We start from the raw sequence: 21,112 nt of genomic DNA, 5'->3' as shown, positions 1-21,112 counted from the left end.
CCGCTATCCTTTTGTTTATTCTAGGCAGTCAAGTGCAGCTTGTTTAGGTATAACCTAAGTCCTAAACGTTAGATAAAATCGACTAAATTATCTGAAGTATGAAATTCACAATTAATTTTCCAACATTTTCAAATAGGTTTGTTGTTTCAGTGTATAAGTTACACCGAATGTAAAATTTTCCAAATTGTAATATCGACGAAACCATAATTGGGTTGGAAGGCAAATATGTATTCAGTATCAAACATTCGATACATCAAACAAATAAAAGTTTTATGTTTTGTTTGATTTAGTCTAATTAAAGGAGATCTTTCGCGTTTAAGACTTATATTCACTTATTTATATATATTAAGGAATCTACCCACTAGTTAGCGTTATGTCCATGCTAGGGTCAATATTTTATTTTACTTATCAGACCGTTGTATAACTTGACAAGGCATGGCATCTTGACGGTGCCACCACAGAACGTGTACGTAACACGGTACATGTTATGTACGTAAATAGATTTTCATTTATTTCAGTTCATTCACAACAAACATAACATATGAAATCTCAGTGGTTAAGTAGATAGCGCTCGTGGCGACAACGCCTTAAAAATCATCAGTGAAGCATTTTCTACCCTAAACAATATTTTTTCCTCCAGAGTTGAACCTTGTTGAACCACCTACCCTGGGGCTTGATATAAAATCACTTTACAACAGGTGTGACCCACTACCGCCATGCGAATTTGTATGAGAATGACATTCACAAGTGACCATTTCCATAAAAATTCGTTAGTAATGCTTGTCGCAAATTGACTCAAGTCTCAACTCTCAAGCCTCAGGCCAAGTTAGCGTTAGGGAATTTCTTAGATGATAAATAAATTACAACATTAAATAATTTTTATTTGTATAAATAATATAAAATACATTTAATATAAAGTATACTTTGATCTAGTAGGAATGAAAGTTATGTTTGCGGGTAAGGTTCTTCTTGGTGGTGAAATGTGCCATCACCGCTTCGCTCAGCTCTGTTTCTTATCATTGACATTGTTGCTGCTTTTACTGAAAAAAGGCATATTTAAATATCACAAAAATATGTCTCACCGTAGCTTGACTGGGATTTTAAATGAACCATAAGTTTGGTAACCGGCAAAAAAAGAAACGCAAATGAATTACTGGCGTCAGTTTTGAACGTGGTCATAGAACAAAGGATGTGCAGGGAATGTATCCGTTCAGAAAGTAAGTAATAAATCCTATATCCTAATTTCGACCTCAGAAGCGGCCATTATTCAATTCCTTTATTATATACGATTTGGAATGTCTTACAGTCATACGCCCATCCAATTCTAGCGAAGAAGTCAATGAAAGCTGTAGATATATTAATTTTGCCGAGTTCCGACGTCCTGTAGTCCCAAGGGAAGACGTGGTGATAGTTATGCCAACCCTCACCCAGGGCCGCGAGACTCACGATCTGGTTCTCCACAGATTTAATATATCTAAAAATTTAATTTAGATAATATAATTCTATCTGTAATTTCAATTCTATGTTTTAAAATCCGTCCTCGCATCATGTTAATGTAAATACTACACGATATCGCAACTGCAGGCATGTTACTCTTTTGAGATGTCATACATTTAAAAAAAAATTAAAAGTTTCTTATGGTAGAAAGTTAAAAATTTTGTAACTAAAACGCCTTTTGAGTAATACTTAGCAATCTTGCATACAGCGGTACATTTTTTAATTTGATTAATTCTATGTCGCCGCATAAGCTTGTAACACATCATCCCATTTAAAAGAGATGTCTTGTCTTCATACCAATTATACCAGAAATGAATATCAAGAGCGAGTCATCAGCTAATACATAAAAATAAATATGTAATGTATTTGTAAACAGATAAAAAATACGTACTTGTCATAAGGTTTATTTCCCCATAAATGTGCAAAGCTGTTCACACAGTACGCAATGTTAAGTGTGATGGTAAATCTTAGTACGAAGCTGACTGAAAAACTCGTCATCCAGTCCTCGTCCCAGTAGTATATGGGAATACCCAGCGGTAATATAATGTTAAGTATTAAGAATAGTGGAATGAAGAACCTGAAATGAATATAGAACTATAAAAAAAGAATCGCTGATATAAGTATTACATAAGTTTCGATATTAAAAGTATGTGAGTCAGGAGAGTGTGAGATAAATTCGACGTAGGTATATGTGGATAATCCATTTATTGAGGAAATCTAGACAATAAAACATAGATCTAGGTAGGCCACGACCAATTTTCTAGCTACCTGATATAATTAACTAGTTAAACATAAATCTTTTCACACAAGTTTAAAGTAACATTGGAAAGACATCTAGTCCAGTCAAATTATGGCTAAAAACGGGTTAAATAAACATGAGCGAACACAGTTTGGGGATTTTGAGGATCGATAGGGGGGTGTATTCTGAGCATAAATTCCAATTTGAGGGGTTGTACTGAGGTCAGCTCAAGGTCATTTCGATGGAAACGCGTTTAACTCGATATCTCGAGAATGGTTAGTGTTAGGCGAAAAATTGTAGAGACCTTTTCTATTCTAAACGAAATTTACTAACTTTTTTATCTGAAACTTTTTTTTCTAACATTAATATTTTTCAAGATATTAATCCCGCAAGGCAAAAATTTTACTTTTTTTTCCATTTTTCGTCGTTTTCTCCCCAACCATTCAATTGTATTAAATTTTACCGATCATCGAAGTGTAGAACTTTTAATTATGAACAATTTTGTACTCAAACTTTTTTCCGTAATGCCAATACCTTCGGAGTTATAGATTACTTTACCGAGCGAAATCCGCGCCATTGTCGCAACGTGTATCCACAGATAAGTTTTTAGGCAACGAGAGCAATAAGACCAGATTCATCTCACTACTGAAAACGGTTCTCATCAAATCAGACATAGAGGTGGAGCAAGCCGTAGAGGATGCGGATGGTCTAATTATCAGTACGGCTAAGAGAATTTCGCAGGAGTATAGTGGTGGTGTTATTGGTGAGGATGTGGATTTGCTGGTTTTGCAACAGCCGGCGCGTGCAACAACATTTACTTGAGAAAACCTGGCCGAGGCAAATCGAAGGACGGCACACATAGCCCATACTGCCTCAAACCGATATATGGGCCGAATGCCGCAAAAACCTTTTATTTTTGCACGCGATTAGTGGTTGCGACACAACGTCGGCACCATTCAACCTAGGCAAGATGAAAACAATGACCGCGTTGAAAAATCTCCGGATTTGCTTTTGTTAAATGAAGTTTTTCTGCAAGACAATGCAGATAAAACAACTATCGCTTCATACGGCGAACAATTTATTTTGAATTTGTATCGCAAGGCAGATGACACGAATTGTACCAATTTCAACGAGCTCCGATATAAGGGATATAAAAAATGGCAGGCAGTGGGAGGGTTAAATTAGAATCCCTTCCTCCTACCTCTGATGCGGCATTTTTCCACTCGTTGAGGTGTTTCTACCAAGTTCAATACTGGCTGGAAAATTATCTGAAACCCGAGGAATGGGGCTGGCGTCGCACACCCCGTTGATTGCAGCCGATAGCGATGTCATTGAAACCAGCTCCGGATAATTTACTGAGATCGATTGCGCGCAAATGCAAAACCAAATGCGGCAAAGCGTGCAGATGCAGAAAGGCCGGAGAAAGGCCGGAGAAAGGCTCTTTTGGCACAATGTGTGAAACAGTTTTAATTGTTAATTTATTTCTTACCCAAATTAACCCAAATTAAATACCTAATTTTAAATAGTTTAATCGATTTACCTTTTTATATTGCGACAGTGGCGCGGATTTCGCTCGGTAAAGTAATCTATAACTCCGAAGGTATTGGCATTACGGAAAAAAGTTTGAGTACAAAATTGTTCATAATTAAAAGTTCTACACTTCGATGATCGGTAAAATTTAATACAATTGAATGGTTGGGGAGAAAACGACGAAAAATTGAAAAAAAAGTAAAATTTTTGCCTTGCGGGATTAATATCTTGAAAAATATTAATGTTAGAAAAAAAAGTTTCAGATAAAAAAGTTAGTAAATTTTGTTTAGAATAGAAAAGGTCTCTACAATTTTTCGCCTAACACTAACCATTCTCGAGATATCGAGTTAAACGCGTTTCCATCGAAATGACCTTGAGCTGACCTCAGTACAACCCCTCAAATTGGAATTTATGCTCAGAATACACCCCCCTATCGATCCTCAAAATCCCCAAACTGTGTTCGCTCATGTTTATTTATTTCGTAATTTGACTGGAGTAATCGTTATTTTTTTGAATAGGCTATCTTGCTTGGCCGAAAGTTCGATCCATTACGTTATTATGCACGTGCACTATGAATAGAATAATAGAATAGAAATCATTGCAGGTGCGCGATAAAAGCGTTATCACCTACTTCTTTATATAAATCATATATCAATGAAATCAAATCTAAACATCTATTTATTAACTGTAAAAAAATAATATTTATATGGGAAAATAAATACATTGATTATTCGTTTGACACTACACGTACGCTTAGAGGTGAATGCCTACAAAGATTTATAGTCGCTTTTTCATTAAACCCCGTAATATAATAACGTATATAAAGTATATAATATGATCTGGTCCTTTCAACGAATTAATCGAATGATGTGACCAACCATTCCATAACAAGGCTTCAACGCAAAATCAAAAGAATTTCTGAAATGAATATTTTGTCCGTTTTATTTATCAATTGTCAAGTTAATCATATTACCTTATTTATATGAGCTACTTTTATTACCTACGAGTTTACATATTATATGAGTTTTACAATGTGTAACCAAAAACAATTACTTTGTCCTTGATATAGCACACTTACCATAGTTTAGTCATCATTATTTTTGTCTTTCAGCGTATGTAATATAAACTTAAAATTATGTAAAATAATTACATGTTTATAATAATACATAGCTTCAATCCGTTAAAAAGTGTTTTCTTTAAGTTTGACTTCATTGGACATGGTTATTTAATCTATAAGTCTTCTATTACTTTAATAATTCATGAACGGAATGGACATTTTTTAAACTGTTTAAAGTTGTGTTAAATAGTTTAAAGTTTATCGTAGTCTACTATCAAAAAATACCTACCTGGATACCTATGAGGAATTACTATATACTCATGTTGGACTCTAATTTGAGTCCGTTGATAATTTACTAAAGTAAAAATATTTGTTAAATAACTAGATTACATTCTAATTATCTAATTTACTATACTATTTGTAGGGCAAACGGGAAGGACGTTCACCTGATGTTAAGCCTAGCGAGCCGCGAGTGCGTTGCCGGCCTTTTAAGAATTGGTACGCGCTTTTCTGAAAGGACCCCAAGTCGAATTGGTTCGGAACTTCAGTAGTAGGAAAATAGTAGTGGTGCGCGGCAAAAACTGCCATAAAAAAACGCTCAGTTGTGGAACGACGGACGTCGAGTTGGTACGGGTGGAATAATTTTTTTTCACTTAACTATGTACTAATAAAATATATTATAATTTTAGTTCTATGAAATTAGTGTTCTAACGCTGATTACAAGGTCTGGAAGTCTGTAGCGACTAAAGAATAATTACAGTAAAACGGCATAAAGGAGGAAAAGGAATTCCTTTAAACGATAACGAAGAATTTGTGATTACCAAAAACGTAATCAGATTATTTATTGTTGTTGGGAAATAGATAAAACATTGATATGACATGATAGCAGCTTTTCTATGAAATTCGTTCTTATTTGTTGCTACAACAGTTTTTGGTTAACTCATCGATGAAATATGTATATATAGTGAAGTGATTCAGTTTATAAAATTTTAATAATATAATTTGGTAATATCATAGTAAACATTTTGGTATTTCAATTGACCTTACGCTGCCCTTATGTTTCTGTTTTACATATAATAGTTTCTCCAACTATTAACAGTGACATAATAAATTATAATTTTATAATAAAGGTAACAAAAAACTTATGATTAAAAAAAATATTGTAACCTTATGTGAAATGCCAGTTCTCACATCAAGTGTTAAAGTATATATAAAAAAGTCTGCACATATAATTTGTTTTTGGCAAGTTTTCAGGCAAAGCAGCTGGTATAGGTATGGAATAAAGTATAATTATTACTTACAATTTTTGGAATCTAACAACTGGATCGTCTATTAGATCTTGTGATGTTTTGTTCAGAGCATTTCGTCGGTTCTCGACAGCTGGGTGGGGGGTTAGTACAAGCCAGCCAACGTGGGCGAACCAAAACCCACGACGGACATCGTGGGGATCAGCTACTGTCTCCGTATACTTGTGGTGCACTCGATGATCGAGTGCCCAAGTATAGATATCCCTCTGCAATTTATAAAAAGGATTAATATTTGCTAATTACATATAATTAATTTTTTCCTTCATTACATATTAAAACTTTATAAATATACGAAATAATGGAAAATTAACCAATATAGGATAATAGCAGCGAATAATGTATATTTGAAAATAATGTTTTGGTTTATTTATGTTAAAGTCAACTTTCATGGAATTCGAACTGTCGAGCACTAACGAGACCACAAGTTAAGTGGTTTACATCGCATAGGTACATACGTCAATCGAATTCTCCTTCAATGTAAATTAGCACCTGAAATTAGAATTTAACATATTTTCCACGTAGGTTGTAATTTCATCACGTTGTGTTTTTTTTTTTTTTTACTTTGAACACAATATGCTACACGCTTTTTAATTATGACATAATAACCTTAACGTGTTCTTTTTAAATAGACCGTAATTTAATGATACCTTGATAATTTTCAATGTATGTAAATTCTGTTATCTATTTGTATAAACAAAGGCTGTATATTCCTCATACAAGTTCTTATCTATTTTAAGTCTCGGTGGTTAAACATTATACAGACGATCGTTGAAACTTTATATACATTTTCATATTATTTAATTTAACATTTCTTAGTATCGAGTAACTTTGAGTTTATAATATCAACATCGCTTTTAATAATTTGTCATGAGATATATATTTTACGATCAACATACGTTTAATTAAACGGTTACGGTTTACGGTTTTTAAAAACTATTTCCTTAAGGAATAAGTCACATATTGCGTTGGATCGCATTTTTTATTTGCAAAGTAGCACAAGAAATATAAGATGATTCAATATGTATGTAATTGAGGTTTATGTGCCTCCTTTTTACGAATTCACGTTAGTAAATCTGGGAACGTTTTATGTATAAGGGGAAATAGGGGAACGGGATGCCAAAAATAAAAGCAAATTACTTTTAATTTCAGTATGAAAAATATAATTTTTTAAATGTTTAATTAATGAATAAAAGTTCCTTTTTTATTCAAAGTATATAGGATTTAAAACACACTAGACATGCTCGTAAAACATCATAAGGAAACCGGTATGTCTCAAATCCAAAAATCAACGACATGTGTGAGGCGGAAGGCTGATCAAATTGTCTATGAAATAAAAATTATCAAAGAAATGGAGGTAATCTGAAGGCAAGACCCATAAAGGGTTAAATGCCCACTGGATTATTATTATAAAGGAAAATTTGGTTCATTTGTTTTTTAAAACAAATTCGACAAGATAAAGAGATATTTTGGGTAAATTACATGTAATGAAAATTCATTAGCAGAAATGGCTGTCGTACAAACAATCCTTGAAACGTATTGTAATAAAACATTGTTTCGCATTAATAAAGATGGGTCAACCAATTGACTTTTTACATTGTAATGACGTATTTCTATTGGGCAACCTAATTGTCTGTAATTGTCAATTATTACAGAAAGTAATAATTCATATATAGATTCAAAACAAATGCCTATTTTAGTGAAACTGACTTCACTACATAATTATCACTTTTAATTTTAAAATTAATTGTATTCTTATTATGTAAATATATATACTATTCCCATGTGTAACTCCGTAAACTAATCAAAATTGTGAAAGTTTTGGGGCCGGGTAAATAAATAATGACTACTATCTTATTTGTCCGGTAACCCGAAACTGTCGAATATTATGTTGGAATAAGGATATAGATATGATACAGTATGAAGCACTTACTTGACCTGTAATGGTGAAAAGTAGAGCGAGCAAGCATCGCAATGGTAATTTCGCTTTATATGCTCTATGTGACCACAGTCGATGAACTCCGGCAGTAATTCCGAAGCCCGAAGTATATATTGTGGCAAGGACTGGAAGTTTAGAAATAATGCGTTAAAGCAGCTTAGTAGTTTTAACATGTGACTTTTTGTCTATTTGCGCATGTAGCACTCGCTCGTACTGTGAACAAAAACATTGAGAGGAAACCAGGCATGCCGTAGATCCTAAAAGTCAACGGCGTGTGTCAGGCACAGAAGACTCATCACCTACTTGTCTATTAAGAAAAACAAATGATCACGAAACAGATACAGAAATTGCATTTATACCAATTTCAAAAACTTGAAATCTTAAAAAAAACTGAAATAACGATTAAATAGTTCATTACTACTACTATTATTAACAATAAACCTATTAATTCTACAAATACTTCACTTGAGACACTCAATTAAACATGTTTTAAGGAAATGAAAAGAGAGGACACCCTTAAAAAAACTGAAGTTATTTGGGACAGATGATCTGGTGTTCGTTTCTCATAATTGTATCTTGTATGGTGCCTGGTAACAGTGGCCTTGATATCTCAGTTACAGGTTTTGATAATGGTATTTTACATTAATATAACATAACATTAGATAAACATAAGGATAACTATAGGAAAATAAAAGAGTTCAGTGGTTTCCTCATAGAAGGAAAACCCACAGAGTATATGTGTCATTGAAATATTATAATTAATACATATGTCTGAAGAACTTAGATTATAAACAAGAATGCCGCAGTAATACAAAGGATAACGAGAAGCGAGACCCTTCATCATATTTGACTAACAAGTTTTACATTCTGATTGAAATGTTGTTTAGAAACATTTATTACAAGCTAAATAATTAAATTTTGGTGTTAGAATAAAAAAAGTTTTATCATTATTTTTGATGAAAAAACTTCATACGACGCGTTAAATTACCAGTCTTTTAGTTTTTAAATCTGTGTTGTCGATGTAAGGAGCATAATCTAAAGTCAAAATTATTCTTCTAATAGTTCTGTAGGTAAAAAATTTAATATCAGCTGTAATATTTACATTATAGGTTAGAAAAAAAGTACGTAGACTTACCAAATAATAGAGTATAAAATTTAACTTGATTCGTTAATATCAGGCACAAGCCATAAATTGCAACTAAATGTAAAGATATTTGAACTAATAAATCTGGCCATCTTATCTGTGGTTTGAATTCAATGCTTTCATAAAAGCTTATGTCAAAGTCATCACTTTTGTCACTTATATCACTTTGTGTCAAACTGTTCACTCTGCTGTTACTTTTGATGTCACATTCTTCTAGAAGCGTGACATGACGAGAAAGCAAACCAACATTCTGCGCCGGCGGCATCCTGTTGATTAAATATATTAGAGCATCACATTTCTTATATACATGACGAATCGATAAAACTTTATAAACATGATTGATTCTGGATGTACGACTGATACAAAATGGAATAAGTTCTATGAACACGTTTCACGAGATTAAGTAAAAACTATAAAATAAAACTAAATATTTTGAACGAACGAACGAAAATTGTCTATGCTAATGATCAAGGCATGAAACTCATGGAAAAATTACACATCATAATGAATGAAATATGCATCATCTATGAAACAATGATTACATTTTCAATACTAATACTAATTTTTGTTTTTTAATTATTTTACTGGTTCTCTAAACAGTTTCCTATTGATACGGAGCTGCACGAGCGATATTAGTGTTCGGATGTTAGCAGCATAGCCAGAGTTAGGCCATGTAATCAATTTCGGAACTTATTTCCGACAGAAAACCACACATAAAGCATGGTGTTTCTAGAACCATAGTATTTGCAATAGCTTTGATTGATGAAAAGAGAAATTATTCGATTTGAAATCAGACCTCATTCGGTGAAATCTTAATTTTCTGATCTGATGAAGAGTTATTTCGCTGGAATTCCCACCCAGGACCTGCGTTATTTGGTATACAGTGTGTTATCAATATACACAAATATACATAATCAAACAGAAAACATTTAATATTTGAACAAATTCCCGCATAGCCTTGTTGCATATCGAATGTTGACAACACTTTTTCGAGTAAAACATTTTTATCAAAAATATAAAATTATGTCGTTAGTAATTGTAGTTAGAAAAAAACTTACTGCTAGCAGTAAAGCGTTAATTTATTAGAGTATAAAATATTTAAATAAATATATTTATACTAGTTCTATGAAAACCTTATGCAAGTTATTCAATAATATATAAATATCTCTATTTATAATTATATCAAATACATATTGTTTTAGAAAAAGAAAATTATAACTAAAGCTTGCGTAAAAAGCAGTATAGAATCTAATACATCATTTACTAGAACAATGCTAAACATTGCGATTTGGTCGTGCTAACTCATGCATTTTAGGTGTTCATTATTTAATAATCTAATATCGATAATAACGCATGAAAGAAACGTATAAATGCAAACCTCAGAAACGCTGATAACGAGATTACTGATAAGAAATAGCCTGTGTTTATTATCAAACACCTGTTTAACTAACATAGGCTTAAGATTAGGTTTTATTTATTGACCGCTGGATATAGTTGAATTATGAAATAACAAGATAAAAACCCTATATAAATAAAAGTGAAATAATTTTCATTTGGAGCTTCAAAATTGTCTATCTATTATTTAATAAAGTGGGTTGAGCAGCATTCGTTACTTCTATAAACTTTACCAAAGTCAATTTAAAACGTGAAAACATCTTTATCAAACCATGCGTTAGCTACATCACTGAAAATGGATTTCTAGTGAAGACAGTGAAGAAAGCTAAAATAATAAGTATAATTTAATTGTACCTGCTCACATATGATGCCACACATAAAGACGCAATAACTTTAATTTCTTCATTTGTCCTTCATCAAATTTGACATTTAATGGTGATTTCGAAATAGTATTGCGAAGCCGAAATCGTTTGTTGACGGAGCAAAGTAACTAGTGGATCAGCTTTTAATATCAAAAACTTAAAAAACTCACTAAACTGAATCCAATTTGCTGAAGCAGAAAAGACGATCCATCAGTGCTGTATAAAAAACTGACTCTACGACACCAAAACTATTTTCTACTGCCAGACCACACTCCTACTTTCACGATTATTATTCAACGGAAGCATATAAAAACTGTGTATAACTTACTTAAACGAGTAATTACTTTAAAAGTTTCTAAAGGCTTTTTTGCATTTTTGCCCAACAAAATTGGGTTTGCAGTTTAGCTTGTGTAGTAAGTTTGAAACTGTAGATAAAGATTATTATTCTACAATAATTGTCATCAATTAAACCGTAATTGTGAATATATTGGTCACTTTTGCATGTTTCACTTCCTGCCGTTTTTAATTACAAATACAAATTGTGTAAACTCTATATAACGACACTCAAGGGACTGTGCATATTTTGACGTTACAGAGAGTAGGCGTTAAATAGAAATTAGAAAAATCTAGAAAAAGAAAAAGTTTATATCAGACTAGTGTTAGTAATTACATAACAAACAATTCCTATTTGAACGCTATTGGATATAGTCTGTTATCTTGCGATATTGAGGCATCTTCGTGATAAATCACGCTCAAGCAATCCCAATTTGTAATCAAAATAATGGATTTCTTAGAAAGTTCGGTACGTATGATGCCAACAGACGAATTTATTACGGGCTAGGACAATAAAGCGACAAAAGAACGTACACAGTTCCGCAGTTTTAACTAATTTCGGCAACTTAAAAAGTACATTTTAATATTGAATTGTTGTTATCGAGAGTAGATGTAATGCTATGTAGAGTGTATGTTGTATGTTACAAGTTAAACCAACCAAAGCCGAGTGATTTCGACGGTTTAGGGAGTTCGTCGTTAAATGGAGAGACGTTACATGGAGTTTTCACTGTATTGTATTTAGCAATCGTACGCAAGTGAAATGTTAAGAATATACTTTCATGTATTGTTTGGTTTAACGTTGATTCAGTACAGGTACTTAGTCCAAATAGTTGTATGACAGATAACTATATTCGCTCTAGTAAATTGCGCTTATGCAAAGCCCGGTAATACTATACTCCATTATTGGCACAATTAGGTTAACGACACCGTGGAAGCCGTACACTGGTTATAAATCCACAGTACTCAACTAATTGACAGCATTGTATGTTTTAATTAGATTAATTCGTTAAAAACACTGATGGATTAATATAAATATTTCTTGAGCCTTCGACACACATAGATAAAGATTTATTTCCTTATTTATCAACTTAATCAGTCGTAAGTCGCTTTTTGACAAACATTACGTTGTAAGGAAAAAAGACAAACTATTGTGAAGAGGGACTTTAATCATTTTCAATATAAAACATATTAATTATTACGTCAAATAATAATAACCGAGCAGCATCTATGCATGAGGTCGTGTGTTTGAACCCCGGCTGTGCAGCAATGGATTTTTCAATGGCCGCAATTAATACTTTATCATATGCTGGAGGATATAGTGTATGTCATATCCAATAATTTTTTGACGGAAGGAATACTCTTCATCCTCATGGAAGTCAGCCATTTGAGGCTGTACTTATAAAAAAACGTTCGATATACCTAAGGCTATGTGACTCCCTGATCCTTCATTTCAGGATTACAGGATTTCAAAAGTCATACAACCAGTTTTATAATTATTATTCTTTATAAGAAGAATATCTATATACGAATAAAAAGTGATGTTGACTATGTAGAGTTACTATTACTTACAAATATACAATGCAAACTTAGGGTCCATCAAGAAAAGAGCGTACCAATTCTTAAAAGACCGGCAACGCACTTGCGAGCCCTCTGGATTTGAGAGTTTCCATGGGCGGCGGTATCACTTAACAACAGGTGAGCCTCCTGCCCGTTTGCCCCTGTTCTATAAAAAATGTAAATGATCTGATATTTATTAAATTTTCGCTATTGAAGTGACATTTTCCTGAGTTGAATAGACTTTAATTTGTGCTTCTCTAATGAAACCTAACAAAAATAATGTTGATAAAAACCAGATATATTTCTATATTCGTTGAAAATGCTCCAATGCTCCTAGATACTCGACTAAATGATGTTATGATAAAAACCAATTAAATGTTGTTCAAATACGATGATTTTAACAGCGTTTATTACTTACTATATCCGATAGGGCCGCGTTAATATTGATGTTAACAAACAACCTTGACTCGTTATAACCTCAGCCCAAATTTCTTTATGTTTTTTAACGCCCAGTTTTTCCTAATGATCTTTTACAGACAAGCGCCGAATAAGAGAAAGCGCTCTATTAAATATACCTCGGCTATAAGGTCGTTTCAAACCTAAATACAAGCATGTCTATTCGGATGATATCATTTCTTATAATGTGTCATTCACACAAGGTTGCATTCTGCTTTATTAAATGTTACCAGAACATAAGTATTCCATATTATGTTTGCAGAGTGATATCACAGTACCGATATTGTGTATATTATGTGTTTGATATTATATTTCATTTAATTTTTTCTCGACATTATCGTATTAGCATAGTCTATAAGGATATTGTATGTATTTATGTAAATAAATGAATATTTTTACAGGTTCATCGCGCTTAGTCGTCATATTTTTCATTATCCTCAACTCATGTAAGAGTACAAGTATACACAATACAAACAAAACGCACACACCTCACCAAGTAAATTATTAGTACATTGTCTTCGTTAGTACATAATATCTTCGTGTATATGATGTAAGCCGCATTGGCTATATTTTTAAATTTAAAATATGTAAATATTATCTTTTGAAAAAATAGGTGTGGGGTATCAATTAACTGTTAAATACATACGTTTAGTTAGGGTATTGTAAAATGATGTATATTTGTAACTTTTTTTTTATGAAGCAGGGAGCAAACGGGGAGGAGGATGTAAAGTGACACCGCCGCCTGGCACTTACACTATCAGAAGGCTCGCAAGTGCGTGGCCGGTTTTCTTAAATAGAAATACAATTTGTTAGTATTTTAAGGAAGTATGTAAGTTAGTCTATATATCATAATTACTGTTTGGCATCTATGCTGTAAATAACACTGACAAAAATACCATTGAATTAATCTAAGAGTAAGAACTAAGGTCTTCGGGATCTTGACACCACCATATATTTTAGGATGCTTATTAATTTTAATTTAACATGTTTTTCAATACATAAATTTTTGATGATTATTACACGAAAATACACTAAATAATTAGATTACTAAGTATTCTATTAAAGTTACATAGTACACAGCTTCAATATAAGAAAAATATTTTTAATTTAGTTGACAAGTTTTGATGAGCACAGACAATTTAAGAGGTTAAATAAGATTAAAATTACTCAACAAAATTATTTTCATCCGATTAAAGCAATTTGTCGATCAATTCCTTTCAAAGGCATCAAAGGCAATACGAAGATCTATACATAGAGATTTACAATTTCAAAAGTTAATAATTTAGAATAGATACCCGTGATAAAGTCATTCAAAAGTAATTCAATTAGGATCGAGGTAATGTAAATTATGAAAAAAATGCGCCATCTTTTACTTACAACTCAAACTTTTTCAAATTTAATACATTTTAAAATTCGAACAAACGTATCCGCCTTAGTAACAAGAACCACTCGTGAAACGGCACAGAACAGTATTTTTTTTAATGTATGACGAACTAACCTTACTATGTGCGCGCGAAGTTTGTGGAAAAATTATGGACTGAATTAGGCATGGCGTCAGAATGCCGGCGACAATTTTTCCTATCGATACCAACCGCGCGCGCGACGGGCGATGGTGAACTGATGGCCTAGAAGCGTCTGTACAGTCCAATTCATGGGACGGTGTCGAGGCCAAACATTTCTATAGACTTATCTATGGTGTTAGCATTACGCACCATTACGAAACCTCCCTTTGTTTTGCCGCGGACCAACAAGACTGTTGTTCGTAACCTGAAAAGGTTTTATAAATTTTAGTAATTAAATTATTATATTATGACTTAGTGGATTAACAAGTTCAATGGCACGGCTCATAATACGATTAGACGATCTCATTTCATTCAACTGTTGCACCATAATATTAGATACTTTTTAGTACTTACAATATATCCTGATATCAGCAGATAGAAAAGAGTCCTGGGTCTGATCCAAACAACACTTATCACTGCTATACGAAACAGAATAATGACATAATTTTTCTGTTCCTGGGCCAATTAGGGAGTTCAATAATATTTTTATTTTTAAAATAATGGTTTTAAATGGGAAAGGTAGACATTTTACCTTAAGAAATTATGCTTATTATGTCTAATCTAACAAATTTCTTTACGATATATGGAAATATCCTTTAAAATTGTTTTTAAACCAAATGTTGGCAAAATTAGTCATTGATTATCTTTCAATGACTAATTTTGCTAACATTAGCCATTTCCATTTACCAGAGTACCATGAATTAAATGCTATTAATAGAGCAGAAATAATAAAGAAATGAAGTAAATATTTATTACTCTAATATTTTCCCATCATACTTTGTATTGGCTCTTGTGACTTGTTCTTATTATCTTTCGAGACGCAATTAAAATATATATAGAATTTTATAATATGCTTATATTATAAAGATAAGCGATATTGTATTGGAAAATCTAGTCTCTAAAACTTAAATTCCATACTAAATATCTTAAATCGAAAGGAATACGTTTTATTTCCTTCTGTATTAGAAGATTGTTTATCATTTGTAAGGTAAATCGTCATAACCTAATCGTCCCCAAAACTACATATGAGTTCATTTTAAATTACAAAGCTGTTATTTTCATTGTCTCAAGATATTGTAGTGATGCAAACGAAATTATAGTGTTGTAGACGTGTCGCCACCGATGCGTCATTCGGCGGCAAAGAGGCGAGGCTTGTTAGCCCACGGTTTAAGTCATGAATTCGCTGAAAGGAATTTCATTCACGGGAATTCATTATCGGATGGCTCTATTTTTCTCTAATAAAATCCTTGTATTACCTTGTATAGGAAAATATACGAGTAAGTTGTTTTAATAACTGACAAATTACATATGTCTTAAATAAATATAATTATGAGTCTCTGAAATCAATACATTTTAAGTAATTGTATCACGTGAACTTGGGAATATGAACGTTTGTTTTAACAAAGGTTATTTAATGATTGGTAAAAATGAATTTATTAATTACTGAACGACAACGAATGAGTCGAGCGTAGGGAAATGTTATGTCCTTACATATGAAATTGGCGATTTGTCGTACAGGCTACTTTGACCTTAAATATCTCCCCTTTGGTTAGGAATTCCAAGTTCAATTTTTACAGCTATTTACTCGTGCATTCTTTTTTCGAAAACCATGATTCATTTCATCGCGTTATTTACGAGTACGAGTACCACCGCTGCACCGGTGCTGCAGAAGTGTGTTCGAAGTATTAATGAGGTGTATGGGGCGGTGTCGCAAAAGAAAACACAGTGCGTTTTTCAAAGCAATAATTTACTTCGAAAAAGTTACTAGTGTTTGGTGGACTAGTGCCGGGGTCGTTCACTATAACTATCCTAAATCTGGCCAGCCGATCAAGGCAGATGTCTATTGTCAGCAACTGCAAACCATGAAGGGAAAGCTAGCTGCTATTTGGATTGGACTTGCAAAGTAAAAAATTCAACTCTGATGGGGCAGTCGAAACCGCCTTCAAAGATTTTACTGATTCAAAGTCAAAGTCAAATAATTTATTTCAATTAGACCATCTAAAATGGCACTTTTGAAAGTCAAAAAAAAATACAAAGAAGATTCTAGTTGCCCCTTCCAAAAGGTAGTTTCGTGTGGAGAAGAATGGGCAAGAAACTCCATACTTACTCTTTTAAAATAGGTTTACAATATTTTGTTACATTTGTTAAATAATTATATGTGAAGACAATGTACTCTTAGAATAAACTACTATACTAAAAAAGTTAGTATACATGTTCCTCACATATTTACAAATATCGAAACCGTAGAATATTAACATTAAAGAGTAATAAAAATATTAAAAAAACACAACAAAACAGTGTGTGAGATACAATAAAATAATTACATTTGTAGCATTATAAATTAAAAAAAAAAATAACAAAAATATGTCAAAGCAAAAAATCAGCAACCAATTTGATTTTGTCCAGGCTCTATGATTGTCCTATGGAGCAGGACCAGCATGTTTCCAAGCATTCTTATCTTGAATATAATCCTCTAATTTGTAATATGCTTGTTTACAAAGTGTACTTTTAATAAAACATTTAAATTTTCGTTCATTTAGTTTTAAAATGTCACAAGGTATTTTATTGTAACATTTCACACATCCCACATCACACACCTCATAAATGAATTTTGAACTTTGGCTAATCTGAAAGATGGTTGAGCTATTTTATCTTTATTTCTAGTACTAAAATTATGTCTTTCATTTATTTAACTAAAATGATGTAGATTCTTTCTTACATACATAATATTTGTTGTTTGTTAAAAAAACACGCCTGATTGCTTGTATTAAGCAAATCTTCATTAAATATAATTTGCTATGGTACACTTCCAGAGTAATAATATCATGTATCTGAAATGTCTCAGATGAAAGACTGATTTTCACTCAAGTCTGTGGCAATGTTGCATGTAATTACTGTCTAATTCTTTCTTCTGATTTTAATGAAGCTGTCATCTTCTTCACTAAGCCTTACTGCTTAAGCCTACTGCTATCTGTCTTATATTACATTCAAAAATACCGCGCGATCAGAGTGTGGTTTTACATTGACAAAGTGCCACTAGATGGCACTCGAGTGATAATTGTTAACAAAATGTTCTGTAACAATAAGAAAGTACTTATAGTTAGTATATTTATAGCCGACCTTTTGGGCTGTGTCTTCGCGTCCAATTCAACGATGACTGAACTGACTTAGGTAGTGAATTACCGACCATTTCCCGTTGTGCTGGAAGACCGCTTCAATACACCCGATCTCGAGAGAGAGATGATTCTGATCCGTCCAACTATCGTCCAATAGCTACAACCTCCTTCTGCTTCAACGGCCAGCTCCACCATCTTGTATACATAGCATACATTGTTAATACGGCTTTAGCGTGGAGCTAGCAGTTGAATTGGATAAAGCGAATGCCTCCGGATAAGTATAAACCGCTTCTTTGAATGCGAGCCTATGGGTTCCCCGAGAAATTATGCAACTGGATCTCTTGGTGGAGCAACATGGCCGAAAGGTGCACCGAGATCGTCTTTGATGGAGCATGTTCCAATTTCAACGCTGGGGCGTTCGCGAGTTTGAAATTGGAACATGCCCAGAAGACTGTGTTCTATCCTCGGCTTTCTTTCTTCTGCATATAAATGCTATGTTGCAACTTAGCATCCGTTCATTGCTATGCGGTTGACACTGGCAGTGTAGGTACTATAATAAATACTAAAGAGTAATACAACTGTAAAGGCACGGAACGTATTGGCCGTGAAGGTATTTCTCGGGCAGTACTGGAAGAAACAGGTGTATGAAATCGAAACTCTGCTGCGTGGAGTCTCAAAATGGGTAGACTAAATCAAAGTCAAAATTTATCCAAAATTTATTTAGACACAAGTTTGCGCGTTATCAGACAAATTCACAGCAGTATTCGAATACTGGGCGTTGACATATGAAACGACGTTTAGTTGCGCAGTCTTTTGGAAGGAGAGGCTAAATTAGCCTTCAAAAAGCTTGGTGTGCTCAGCAAGGCGAGATGGTACTTCACTCCGGTCCATTTCTTGAAACTGAATAAAGCTCAAATTCGGCCCCACGTGGAGTACTGTTCGCATCTTGGCGGTAGCTCCCCAGTACCAGCTTCTTCCTTTTGACTGTAGTCAATAAAAAGCGGATTCATTAAAAAAAACAGATAATATGTGTGCAAAAACTTAAGGCGGAAACATACTACTAAAACGCGACGCGACGTGTCGTGTCGACACCCGATGTCCATCGTGCACATTACCAACACGCGACACCACGACACGCTTGCAAATTCAGAAGTCATTTAGCTGATTTATTCCCCGCGCAATGTGCCAGCAAGTTTTTACCAATTTGAGGTTCATCTGGATGATTTTATTTTTAAGAAATAAATTTCCCAGATTTTAATTGAAATAAAAAATTGTATGTGTATTGTATTTAGTTTTTTTATTATATTTTTGTTCAAATTCGCAAATCTTTCTGGCCCACCCTGTATTTTTCTAATAAACTGAATTGATTAGCAGGTTATTTGTATTAAACTAACAACATCCTAACTCCCTGTTTTTGTCCTTGTATTGAGGTAATCTCATGTCATATAAAACAGAATATTGTTTCACCAACTCAATTAATTGTTCGTCGTTCATTTCGCCAATTAAATCCAAAAATATCTAAGTATATAAATTGACATTCGTGTCAAAAACTCGAAAGACTGACGCATGACGTAATCATCACAACATCCACAACACGCCGATCCAAATCGATTGGATGTTACCGCGTGTGATCACATGGCGTGTTGTCTATGTGCATCTGACCATATTAAATATATGCTATTGATAAGTACTGACATGCGTCGGATGGCGTGGTGTAGCGTCGCGTTTTGGTAGTATGTTTCCGCCTTAAACTCTTAGTAAACGTTTTTACGTCATGATTGATGTACGTCATTAAAATTGTTCTTAAATGTTTTAACATAGTAATAATAATGAATATTTAAGGGGCCACAGACACTACTAGACTACAGAGGTCACAGACTAGATTTTTTGTGTACTTGATTTTTTGCCAGGAATCGAGTTTAGGACCTCTGGGTTATGAGCTAGATGTTAGAGTTAATGAATAAGTCCCTGAGGAATAAATTATGTTTTCCGAGCCGATATAAGATCTGAGCTGGGATTAGAACGCGGGGTTGCAATAAAACTAAAATAAAACTCAATAGTATTTGACTAAGTAACGGATGCGGTCAGCTTCAAGGATTATCTTCACATGGAGTGTTTCTTCCACTTAGGGTCAACTCAAACAATAACTATTTGTTCCTCGCTAATTTCCCTCGAACTCTCAAGGCCTTAACATTTTTTCAGTGAGAAAATATTATGAATGGAGATCCTAATCAATTATTAACATGATTATGTGCGTAAATACATATATTATGTAAAAGAACATCACGTCATACTTAATTATTTTATTATCTGTTTCGATATATTTTGTTAATTGGGTAATTTTGAGGAATTTATATTTCCTCAAAGCATTGTTTTCAATATAATTAAAAATTATTATTTTTCTTAAACAATTATGATCAAAATTTATGCAAGAAATATAATGCAACACGACCTGAATCGCTTTTAATTTCATTAATATTTTTTTGGAATTAATGAAATTGAAAATTCAATTTGAAGGTAAGGTATGCATGTTTAACCTGGTGCATGGTAACAGTTAATGTATATAAATAATCTATGTTTTATTTAATTAGTATACACACTTGATTGTGAATAAATTAAAATTTAGTCAATTGTGCAATGTGAGGGTACCTCACGTGCATACCCACACTTTCACACCATCAAACAAGATAGCCGGATTTGGTGTTACTTAGTTAAATGATTTGATTATTTTTTATTGATTTTTTTTTCTTTTTTAAATGTTATCTTTTTGTATTTATTATGTATTTCATCATTGGCTATATTTTTATTACAATTGTTTTTTGTTATATATAATTCATGCTAGCTGTAGGATTACGAAACAAATAAATATTATTTCACTTTGTCGAATTTAGTATTGGTCAGACAAGTTAAAATTTTACTACTTACGGTGTCTCATGTTCGAAGTACGTAGTAGTTCGTACTACAGACAGAAAAACAATCAAATAAATAATAACGTGCCGCATTAACGTTGTCGTTGAAATTATAAAGGGTTGTACTTACGAAATAACAGAAAGCTTATAGTCTTACCTATTAGCTTAATTTCTCTGACAATCATCTTTTTCTGTTGTTTCTTTCAGTAGGG

At 33.0% G+C, this 21,112-nt stretch overlaps 1 protein-coding gene across 1 annotated transcript; it reads right to left on the bottom strand.

Moving 5' to 3' along the window:
- Nucleotides 1–860: 860 nt before the first annotated feature.
- LOC125052536 (acyl-CoA Delta-9 desaturase) lies at nucleotides 861–14,950 on the bottom strand. Its single transcript, XM_047653443.1, is given in 8 exon segments — nucleotides 861–1,013; nucleotides 1,015–1,040; nucleotides 1,305–1,474; nucleotides 1,889–2,074; nucleotides 6,125–6,336; nucleotides 8,061–8,191; nucleotides 9,202–9,476; nucleotides 14,812–14,950. Coding segments are annotated over 7 exon segments (1,083 nt in total). The 5' UTR covers nucleotide 9,476; nucleotides 14,812–14,950; the 3' UTR covers nucleotides 861–929.
- Between the last annotated feature and the right edge of the window lie 6,162 nt (nucleotides 14,951–21,112).

The sequence above is a fragment of the Pieris napi genome, chromosome 9 (assembly GCF_905475465.1).
Source record: "Pieris napi chromosome 9, ilPieNapi1.2, whole genome shotgun sequence".
Taxonomy (NCBI): Eukaryota; Metazoa; Arthropoda; class Insecta; order Lepidoptera; family Pieridae; genus Pieris; species Pieris napi.
This window is presented reverse-complemented; position numbering and strand designations above follow the sequence as displayed.